The 12,222-nt window shown below is 35.8% G+C and overlaps 1 protein-coding gene across 1 annotated transcript; it reads left to right on the plus strand.

Annotated features, from left to right (window-relative positions):
* The first annotated feature begins 1,653 nt into the window (after positions 1–1,653).
* Positions 1,654–4,750, plus strand: RanGAP (Ran GTPase activating protein). Its single transcript, XM_090171340.1, has 13 exons — positions 1,654–2,103; positions 2,181–2,308; positions 2,373–2,432; positions 2,501–2,680; positions 2,746–2,880; positions 2,940–3,098; positions 3,162–3,460; positions 3,518–3,692; positions 3,947–4,039; positions 4,107–4,212; positions 4,275–4,366; positions 4,439–4,563; positions 4,625–4,750. Exons 1-13 carry the CDS (start codon positions 1,797–1,799, stop codon positions 4,692–4,694), a joined length of 1,929 nt encoding a protein of 642 aa, XP_090027466.1. The 5' UTR covers positions 1,654–1,796; the 3' UTR covers positions 4,695–4,750.
* The last annotated feature ends 7,472 nt before the right edge of the window (positions 4,751–12,222 follow it).

A 12,222-nucleotide genomic window follows, 5' to 3' on the forward strand; every position in this document is an offset into this window, starting at 1 on the left:
GGGGTGGACGCATTTACTAAAATTACTCCGAAAAATATTTTGTGAAAAGCAAATGATTAAAGTTTTGTACTTTTATTTTTTTTCGATTCCTCTTGGTGCCCCTTGTAGGCTTGGTGCCCTAGGCCCATGCCTATTCGGCCTATTGGTTAATTCGGCCCTGCGACGGTGCGACACGTGCAACCATGTCTTGTCCTCGCGCTGACAAGAGGCGACACGCCAATTTAAACTTTGCATTAATTGATATTACATATACAAAATAACAAATATAATTTGCTCTATCTCATAGGCCTATTTTAAAATCAAACTCATCGTCTCTTAAAGTTATGCTATAACGCAATACTAGAAGTGGGACCCGATTTCAAGACCCATTGTGGCTTGACTACCTTGTTCTGATTTTATTTTTGGTTAGAAATATAGAGCTGACACTTGCTTTAAAAGTAATAATAATAATAATAATAATAATCAGCTAGGCTAATACCCTAGGCACCACCTAAGGTCGACAAGTTTAATGCCGATTTACCAGGTGATTTGGGCATTTCTTTTCTTTAGGGTGAGTAGTCTTGCTTCTCAATTTTTCAATCTAGAGAGCATTGTTCCTACCTTTGACTGTACTAAATTTCCACCCCCTTCTCGGCCCCCTCTTAACATTCACATATCTCGACGAATTTCTGGCTACGCCACTGATATAAACAACAAACCTTAAGCGGGAACAAGACACTTCTACCTGAAAGATTATTTTAATAAACAAATTTTGTACAATAGTAAATCGACCTTTAGAGAAAGGTGTTTGCTTTCCAGTACAATATCTTTAGCTTCTTCGGAAGCTTAAAACAACGTAGATAACAACGCTTTCTATTGTCTCAACAGTAAAGGCCCAAACAAAACAGCTGTAAATTCGCGCGGGTGTTCAACATGAACATGTAATTCATAGTATATAATTTAACGCCAAAATTAGGCTATCACTAGAACCATAACACTAGAATAGCAGGCGGTTTGAGTTTTCGAATAGGTACGAAATCACTTTTGAAAGTATGTCATCCAGTTTTTCCAGATATCTAGTTTTAATATCGGTGTTTGTCATTTTTCTTGGAGATTATCCCTGTGGAGGTAGAATATAAATTATGTAAATACTTTTCGTCTTATAGATGGATTTTTATATAGTTCATATTGCTGCGTTCTTTTAGCGTCAGCAATGAATTTTTTTAATTTCCTTTGGGCTAATGATGAAAAAAAGCGCGAGTCCCCAGGGTCGAAGGTAGGTCAACCTTGCGAATCCAACGAAGTATGCGTTGCACCAAGACTTGACTTTTGCGAAGATAAAGATAAACTTTTTCAGTGTGACATCAGCAGAAAGAAATGTGACTGTATTATTTCAAAATTGAACCTTTCATAAGGCAGATAAAATGTTTCATAAATTTTTGGAGGCCGTAGACACCCCTAATTTGTATTAGTAATTTGAATAAAATGATAGCATAAAGGATTAACGTAGGTTTTTATTATATAACGGAGCGTGACCGGTTCGACGTTTACATATTTTTTTTACAAAGGAAATATCTGGGTAATGATTTATTTCCCGAAAAACTGCTTTACGTGTACATTGACGTGTTGAATGAATGAATGATTTCACTTTCTTTTATATTTCCTCGAAGTTACGCGTGAGAGCTGAAGAGATCGGTGTTTCTTTAAATTTGTTTGTATCAGCTATTTTTATTCTGTCGATTGTGAATTCAAATATTATCTTATCATAACGTCTTGAGTTTTAATTATTATCGTTTTCTGGTTAATTTGAATGGCTTATGGGTGGTAATCAATTGGTACCGCGGAGTCAAAGGTTATCCTGGGCGGTCGGCTTGTCTGCATTGTTCTTTTTCCCTTGTTACTGGATTTTATTTGGCGGGTTATTTGGCGTACCAAAGTTTTGGACGAAATTTGTAATTTTCCGAAATCTGAAACACAGAAAAATTGGAAAGATAAATATTGTTAAAATGGCTGGAGATGACATTGAAAACGTTGTGGAACAACTGGCGCAAACAACTGTACAAGACGAAGATAAAGAAGTCTCATTTGCTGGCAAAGGCTTAAAATTGGATACGGAAAAAGATGGTAACCGACTAAACGTTAATGCACCATATGGGCTATATAAATCAACATATGAAAATGCTAATTTAATGTTCTCTTAGCCTTACCTGTGGTAGAGGCAATTAACAACTGCAAGAATATGACAATCCTTTGTATGGAAGGGAATACGTTGGGAGTTGAGGCTGCGAAAACTATTGCTAAATCTCTCGAAAGTCAACCAAAATTTAAAGTAAAACATTATATGTGATTCAGGCATAAGAAATAGATATTGATATTGATGTTCCTGGTATTAGAAAGCTTTATGGAAGGATATGTTTACGGGCCGGCTAAAATCTGAAATTCCTGATGCATTGGTACCTAGTTTTATTTATTTTTCACACCTAGCTATATTTTTCAAAATTTTAATTTATTTATTCTTTAGGAGTTCTTAAGCAGTGGAATCATGTTGGCTGGAGCACAATTATACGAATTAGATTTAAGTGACAATGCTTTTGGTCCTGTAGGTGTCAAATCAATTGTAACTCTCCTGAAATCTTCAGCTTGTAAAACATTGAAGGAACTACGACTCAACAATAATGGGCTTGGGATAACAGGTGGAAAGGTAATGTACCTGATTAAAATTTTATCCTCCGTACATTCATTAACTAATTAGTTTAATTTTTTTAGCTTTTAGCCCAAGCCTTAAAAGCAAATGTAGACTCATCTGCCTCCAATCCTTCAAAATTTGCCTTAACTACTTTCATTTGTGGCAGAAATAGACTGGAAAACCCGGGAGCACAAGCTTTAGCGGTCGTTTTTAAAGTCTGTACCATTAATTTACCATTTTCAGTATAGAAATAATTAAAATAAAATGCCCATAGGGTCTTGGTTCATTAGAAGACGTCCAAATGCCGCAAAATGGAATCTACCATGAAGGAATTTCTGCTTTAGCAGATGCGCTTTCCCATAATAATAATTTGAAAATAGTTAATTTTAATGACAATACTTTTACGGAGAAAGGTGCCAAAGCTTTTGCTAAAGTGAGTTGGATTTGTGTTTACTACATAAATCCACATGAAAAGGTAAATAATTGTTATTTATAGAATATGGCGAATCTCCAACAATTAGAAATTATCAATTTGGGTGATTGTCTTCTAAAGACCGAAGGAGCCATTGCAATTGCGGAAGCTCTTAAAGATGGCCATGTTAAATTAAAAGAGCTGCACTTGGGTTTTAACGAAATAAAAAAGGAAGGGGGAATAGCTTTGGCAGAAGCTATGGAAAACAAAGTTTTCCTGCAAAGGCTAGAGTTAAATGGAAATAGCTTTGGCAACGAAGGATGTCAAATGGTTGAGGGTACGATGGAAGCTATCAATATGGGTGCCCAGCTTGGATCCATGAGGTTAATTCCCTCCAATTTATCATCTCTTCATTCTTTAACGATGATTATCTAAAACAGCGATGACGAAGGTGGCGATGATGACGAATCAGATGATGAAGGAGGGGACCACGATGAAGATGATGAGGAAGATGCAGATGTAAGCGCCGAAATTTCCCAGGAAAATTATGATAATGGGGATGTAGAAAAAGAAAACCTCAAACCTGTTTCCAACGGAGTTATTATGTCACCAAAAGTAAGTACCATTTTCATTTGTCTCATCCCGTATTATTTTTGAAGCATTTTTGTTTCTCAGGGGGAAGTTACGGTTGAAGATATTTTAATAGCTAAAATTAATGGTTTAACTTTATAAAAAAAAATTAAAGTTGAACAATTTTTTTTTTTAATTTTAATTTTTGCTAAAATAAAAAAATCCTATTTTTTTTAAATCTTTGTCCATTATTTTTTTAAATTTTAGGTTGTAAAATAGTTAAGCCAAATTTCTTGCAGATCTCTGTTGACGAATATTTGAAATCACCCAGTGCCGTTACGTTTTTGCAACTTGGCAATGATAGGGTTAATTTGTTGAGTCAACGATTAGGTGTATGTAAATTTTTTACGACTGATTAGCATAGAGACGAGTCAATGAATTTCTTTGTTTCTTGAATAGGATAATCCTACTACCTGGGAATGCTTAGAGTTATTTATTAACGTTTCCAGTATCTTATCTAATAATTCTGATGAAGAAACAAAAACTGAAGCTTTTCAAATCTGTGGTATGACGGACTAATAAATTTAATGAAATAAGATCCAATTACTTAACCTTTTTATATTTTAGATAAATTCTTAGAAACTGCTTTTAATTTAGTGGACAATGAAACTCTTGTAATGTTGACCAATGATTTTCTAGTTCATTTAGGATTAATCAAAGTAAATATTATGAATTAATTAGGTAGATAGTGTTTATAAATAAGTTTTTTTCCAAATTCTTTCATAAAATAGTGTGAAGACAAAAAGTTCAAGCCAACGACTGATTTGAAAGGCCCGTTAATGGCATTAGAACATTGTTGCCGGCAACCATATTTCGCCAGAGCTACTAAAGAAACTTTACAATTTTTCCTGTCCCAGTAAGTTTAAATAATTCACTTTTAACTATGTACAAAATATTAATTATATTTATTCCCTTAGACCTAATAAATTGGTTGAAAGCTGTGGTAAAATTAAACATAATCTTATGAGAGCTTTGTTTCAAATGTGAATTTAAAATCTTTTGTAAATAATTGCGCTGCAAAATTCTTGTATATTTAAAAAAAAATCAAATGTGTTTTAATTGCTTTTTCCTGACATTGGGAGGTTAAAATACTCGAATAAGTAGATTAGTTCATAATGAAAAGGGATAAAAAAGCTAAACCCTAAACAAATTTGAAGAAATTTAAAAACTTAAAATAGTTCGTACCAATAGGTCTTAGAGCAAACATAAAGACGCGAAACTCTGACCAAATATTTGAGTGAAAAACTAAGTAAAATAGCCAGAAATTCCAACTGTAGACCGGTTTCGTCCTATTTGGGATTCATCAATACCGTGCGGAAATCTGGCTTGTGACTTACACCAAAAAGAGAAACTAAGCCTAAACATTTAAAATTTCAAAACGCATTGGGTAGCAATGGAAAGCCGAATAGGGGGAGAGTGGTGGATAATAGTATGTGTGAAATGTCAAGTTAAAACGTGGTTCCTTTTAACTCAACATTGGGAAGTTAAGCCAATTTATACATGGTGTTTTAGTTCATGCTTGGATTAATAATAGTAGTTCCTACATGGATATATCACTTGAAAAAAAACATGACAAGCAAATGGCTTTTGCGACAGCAGCGCCGCTTCGGCGAAGTTGACGGACAATTTATGAAACTCCCGTAACTCGTAGAACCCGTAACAAACACTTAGCAAATGCACGCGGAACGCTAGGGTGATATATCCAGATAGTAACTACTATTATTTATCTAAGGTTCATGATCTCTCTAGAGTCTCTACAAAATAACCTTTTCAGTTTGCATTGAGCCACCCAGTGGTTAACGCGAGAAGCCTGGCCCGGGCGGCTAACCGGCGATCGCCGGTCACATCGGGGCCAAAGAGGAAATATTTTGCATTAATGGGAAACGGGGCCCATACGATTGCATAGCCGGTGGGGCCAACTACTAGCCAGTCCGGCCCTGCGAGAAGCTCACAAACTGATGTATTTTCGTCAGCTAAGCAGACCCTTTTTGATTTAGCCAAAGAAAGTCCATCAGTTTATGGCTTTATGCAAACTGAAAAGGCTAATTGTTGCTCATTTAAGAGCGTCTTAAAAATTTGTATGTAAATGAAATAAGTAATTCTTGATAGTATCTAAGCAGTATCTTAGCTGTTTCAAAAATTATTCCCAAGAACGTATTTAGGTCCCTGAGAACCTTCAACGATAACATAGATTCCTGACGTAAGGGGCTGTTAACAAAAAATGACTTTTTTCTACTCTCCCATCCCTTCGTAACAAAGAGTAATAATAGGAAAGAACCCCCAAACTCTAAATTACGTAACGCTCTGAATTATAGTAGCACCATAAATTTTAAAATTAAGCCAATTTTTTTACCGTTTTAACTCTAGAAAACTATTACAACTATTATAAATGAGAAAAGCTAGTACTAAATAGGTGTTTCCATAAAATAAAAAATTAAAGTATAAAATATTTTCTCCGCGTCACGAGCTTAAGTTTGTTAGTACTTAATTGGCACGCCGCACGCGTTTCGCACGTGGACTTCAAAATCTTTATCGACTCGGGCGCGCGCTTTCTGCCTTCAATAACTATAATTGCTAGTGACGTAAAAAAACATTTACAAGTAACCTCCGGTATTTTATAGAAACACCTATTGCATTTGGAAGTCCGTGCTAGGTGTTTTTTTTTTTATTATTCAAAGAAGAAAGGGCTGAGTTGACTCTGAGAAGACTGCGAGCCCGGCGAAGACACCATCTGATTAATCAGGGCGAGATATGTGTAACGGCCACGCCAACGGGGGGATACGTGGGGACAGGGGTGGGGACACCCGTGGCGGAAGTATTCCGACCACCCGTTGGGGAATTGGTAGTCGTCCTCACACGACCATCCACAAACTCTGCCTCCCGGACGCCTGGGATTACAGGAGTGAGCCACTACTCCCGGCCGTGCTAGGTGTTCTACTAACAATTTTAAACTGATTAAATTCCCAACGATTCAACGAAATCCAGATGAGCTCGTCCTTCGACAAATTAAAATGTCCTAAAAACGTTTTTTCTTCAATTATCTTATCAAAATATAAGCAAACAATACAAAAATTATATTGAAATGCAAAAAAAAAGTATCATTATTTATAAAGTCAAATTTACGCATAACGATTAAGGATGAGGAAAAACTATGGGTCATTCCATGACAAAACGACCTAGTTTTTTTTAATTTTAACACCCGACCCCTTTCGATTTCGCCAAAATTTTGTATACAAGGTTTTTTGGGCCTAGGAAAACGATTTTGACAGTTTCATAACGATCGGTTCAGCCGTTTACGAGATACAGCATACGCGTTTTTTCAAAAGTTCGCCTTGACCCCCTAAATGTTTTCTAGTATATCTTATGACATAATTATCGCAAAATCACATGTAATACCTCATTTTAAAGACAATGCGCACCCTAATATGAATATTTAATCAGAGTTGTCATTTGACGTAAATGTCATTAAAATCTGGGCCTTTAAATAATTTGACCTTTGACCTTGCCCAGACACCTCAGTCGTAGGTCAACGATTTTAGCATTTTTAAAATTCCCACTATCGAATACATAATAATCACTCAAAATCTCAAAGTAATATTTGTAGTTTTCGAGATATTAATTTTTGAAATTTACCCCACCACACACAAAATGAAATACCAAAACCATTTATTTTTATAGTTTACACACCAATTAATTTTTTATTTACACAAAACAGCTTAAACTTCTTTATACATGGAAAAGGCTTTGGTAATTTTATTTTTATCGTGTTCTTTGATTTGATAGCCTTTCGAATTTGGTAAACCTACAAGAATTTCAATTGCACATAGAACATTTTCACTTGACACCCAACTGCTATCGATCCTTCTGGGCCATGTGTATTTGTCCGAAATACCAGGGGGACGCAAAAAGTTTACAAAGAAGTCTCCAAACTCTTCTGATACTTCCTCAATTAATCCAACGTAAAGTTGGCCTTTGTAGACGCTGGCTACCAAATTTCCCACTTTAAAGTTTTCAGCCTCTTGATTTCGAGTATCTGACAATTCTAAAGTCGAAACCTTAACTGTGGTTAGCGAATCGTCATTAGATAACGGAGAAACCATGATTTCATTTAACGATTTCGGAACGAATTTATGAAACCCTCGAGTTCCTTTTACTGTTATGGCTTTAGAAAACCTTTCTTTTAAAAGTTCCTTTTGTCGCTCAATTTCTTCGTTTTTAACATAGATGAACTTGATATTTTCGAAGTTTGATAGGCAGAAATTAAACATATCTGTTGGAGTCAAAATCTGTCCAGTCACTGGTCGCTGAAGACTGACTCTTGCTGTTTTACGCTTCACTGTTCCGCCAATTCCGTCACAAGGTCCCTTGCCATGAGATGTGGCAAAAAAATGCCATTCAGCGTCCAAACCAAAATCTTGTTTGTGGCAACAGAGATTAGAAAAGTTGTATTTGTTTTTATACTGTCCAGCACATCCATCCGTAAAATAAATTAGCTTTCTAACATTAGGAACATGTGTTTTTATATTTGGAATTAGATAAGTTAAAAAACTGTGAACAGTATTGGTTGTATGTGTTCTGGTATCACTGATAATACAAAAATTTAAGTGGTTAAGTTCTCCGTTTTCGACTACCCTGAAGTAGATTACGAAGGGATGCACTGTCGCTTGAGAATTGTCCCAATGGAACCCTTGTGCTTCGTCTTGAATTACGAAGGAATAGTTCTCCCCAAAATCACCGAGAACAATTACGTCACCAGGTTTTAGAGTTTTTTTGAGGTTTTTAAGATAATTAGATTGCGACTTAGATGTGTAATGATGACGCGTTAGTTCAAGTAGTTTAATGGCCAAAGAGTCGAAAAAGTTTTCAACACTCTGGCTCAAGGTCATGAGCTTTGTGCTGTCAGTTGTCACCCATTGCATGAACTTTATATTTTCAAAATCTTCTAAAAGGTTCGTTAAATATTCATTTTCAAGTAGACCATTTTTCCCAGGACAGTCCTTGCACACCCTCATCATACAATTCCTGTTTTGAGTGTCACACACGGTGAGCGCCATGAAATCGATATCACATTTTAAAGGACAAGGAGACGGTAGAGCTGATATCATTAGCTTGACATTTTGGTGATAGGTGCAGACACACACTGAATGTGTACCTGACGAACCTGCTAATACACACCAAGGTGGTCGTAGATAACAAAATGACAAAAATCCTAACGTCAAATCATGCTCTTCCTTGAATTTGTTATAGAGCTCTCTCAGGTTCAGCAGTACAAGCCTCTTTTGATGATGTTCTTTTTGACCTGTCTCGTGGTTTCTAACTGACGCAAACTCCTTTTGTCCAGGTGTCATACGACTGTTATCGTCATTTTCGTAAAATTCAACGACCTTTGATTTAACGTCTTCGGTCAATATTAATCCCTTCGATTGTTTCTCTGGTAGCGAAAGAATTCCTTGACTAGATTTAAGATTCCTGCTTCGTTTGACCATGTATTCTGGTGCTCCAAATTCCTCCATTGTGTGTTGTATTCCAAATGGTGACAAGGTCAGGATCTGAAGCTTTTCGCCGTATGATGTCTTGGAGTTATTGAATTTCTCTCTCAGTTCGTTCAAAATATTCTCATATAATCGATGTTCTTCGAGCTTTCTAAAAACATCGTCCGTAACCATATTATCGTCTGTTTCATCAAGAGAAATTTCCATTGACTCTTCTAATTTGCGTTTCAATGAATTGTTCACAGCGTTTAACTTAGTCCTGCTTAGAATTGTTTTTTGGCGAGATGACAAACCTTCTGTACAAAAGTTAAAAAATATATGTATTTATATATGTATACATATATAAATTCTTTCAAATTGAATATATTTCTTACTTCTTTTAACAGGAGATTCTCCCAAGTTTATTAGAGTTTCGTTAACTGCCACTAAAGCTATAGCTTTGTCGTCTTGCGTCGCATCTCCCGATGAACAAGGTTGACTAAATGAAAAAGAATCGCTTTCTTGTGCAGTGTGAACTTCTGAAACGTCCAACTGTATTTGGAGTTCATCCTTTACTCTTTTTCCAGCAGACATAAAACACTGGATGCACAACTTATTTCCAGCGATAACTTCAATTCCTCGTAACTTTAATTTTTTGAACAAATCCAATGAAATAGTTTTTAGTCCACTCTTTCTTTCAGCGTCGTGAGTCCCAAAAGGATTCATACACTTCTTTTGACTCGTTGAATACCTTTTCATAAAAAGTTCTTCATGGTGACGACATATGTTTCTTATTTTGGACATAGGTATAGCTGTTCGGCTGCTAAGAACTAATTTGTCATCCTCGGACAGATGGTTGTTGATACCAACTGTTTTCGAAAGTGTTTGCAAATGACATTTACTACTGTCTCTCCAAAACGAACAATTTCGATCCATTTCAGGGCTTTGTTCGAGAATATACAGTTAAATAAATTCTATTTCGCTACTCAATTATCGCTGTTAATATATTTAACTACTCAATTATAACTATTATATATTAAAAAGATATTAAAACATTTTTACGTTATTAAAAACGTAATCGATATGACTAAGAGCAATATTGGGTTTTCTTGAGATATCTAGCACATTTCCATTTTAGGGTGCAGTAAGATACGCTACAATAATATTGAACGCCAGACTATACTAAGGACAAGCAATTTAGTGATGTCTTCTGTCTACAGATAACATGCAAAACTAAAAATAATATGTAAATAACTCAACTTAATTTAAGAATTAGTGTATTTGATATTCTAAACTCAAAATTACCAAAATAATAATATTTTTAATTTATTTAGTAGGTCAACTAGTTTCGTGTATAAAATAGCATTTTCATTAATTTGAGGGGTAAATTTCAAAAATTAATATCTCGAAAACTACAAATATTACTTTGAGATTTTGAGTGATTATTATGTATTCGATAGTGGGAATTTTAAAAATGCTAAAATCGTTGACCTACGACTGAGGTGTCTGGGCAAGGTCAAAGGTCAAATTATTTAAAGGCCCAGATTTTAATGACATTTACGTCAAATGACAACTCTGATTAAATATTCATATTAGGGTGCGCATTGTCTTTAAAATGAGGTATTACATGTGATTTTGCGATAATTATGTCTTAAGATATAGTAGAAAACATTTAGGGGGTCAAGGCGTACTTTTGAAAAAACGCGTATGCTGTATCTCGTAAACGGCTGAACCGATCGTTATGAAACTGTCAAAATCGTTTTCCTAGGCCCAAAAAACCCTGTATACAAAATTTGGGCAAAATCGAAAGGGGTCGGGTGTTCTGTGGCAGGCGTTTTGTCATGGAATGACCCCAATAGCGTCTGCTTTAGCCGCTACCTATCTAGGTTTCAATGGCGAACCAAGGGGGGTGTAGCGATAGTTTTCGGTCGCGATATAAATGTACACTGATTACACTAGAGGTGCAACGAGCGAAGAAACACGACGCGGCCCGAAAAGATTCGATCCGATCTGAGCTATTCGCCAGTCCCGAATCGCTCGAACTGTCCTTGCGCATTCTGTTCGCCAGGAACAGTATTCTTGAACTGTTCGGGCGCAGACTATAATGACTACCGAGTATGATTAAATCGTACTTAAGTTTTGATTTTAATGATAAATTATCGATTCGACCAATTATATTGATTAAATCGTAATTAAAATGATTAAATCTAATTAAAATGATTAAATCTAATTAAAATGATTAAAACTAATTAAAATGATTAAAACTAATTAAAATGATTAAAACTAATTAAAATGATTAAATCTGTTCAAATGATTAAATCCTGATTAAAAAGATTAGATCATGATTAGAACGATTAAATCTCGTTTAAATCGTGATTATATTTTCTAATCTTGATTACCCTGATTTAATCATTTTACTATGATTAAGACGCACCAAAAATGGAAGTGACCTGCCCCTCGGGAATTTCAGACTATTCGTACAACAAGTTCTGAACTGTCCGGGACGTTTTGGTGACGTCATAGCTTGGTCCGAATCAGTTCTTTGGACGGTTCCGGAATCACGAATAGTTTTCACCTATTATAAGGATAAACGGTTCGAGCAAAATAAAGTCGAGGCGGTTTCTTGATCTCGCTCACGAAACGGCGCCAAATGAGCTGCGTGGCGAGCTGATCATATGCCACATCGCGTGAGCTGAGAGTCGATCTAGTTTTTGGATGGGCGAGTCGTGGCACGAGTTGAAAATAAAGAGTCGACTTTTTGAGAAGCGGTTCCCGAGTTGGCTCGGTTTAAAACGATGTTCTTTGAAAAATAATTTGCCCGGACAAAATTATGACTCTTATAGTTGGTTTCTGGGAAGTCATAGTTCAAAATAACTGTCAAGAAGCCGCAGACATATCTATTTAAAGCCTGTAACTCTCTCAAAAAGAAATGGATTGGTCCAGGGCTTTAGGATAGATTCTTTTGACGAGTGCTACCAGCGTGGAAAATTTAAAATTTTTCTGGGAGGGGCAACTCATGTTATTGCCCCCTCCAACTTGTTGGT

The sequence above is a fragment of the Leiobunum rupestre genome, chromosome 4 (assembly GCF_980474605.1).
Source record: "Leiobunum rupestre chromosome 4, qqLeiRupe1.1.hap1, whole genome shotgun sequence".
NCBI classification, from domain to species: Eukaryota; Metazoa; Arthropoda; class Arachnida; order Opiliones; family Sclerosomatidae; genus Leiobunum; species Leiobunum rupestre.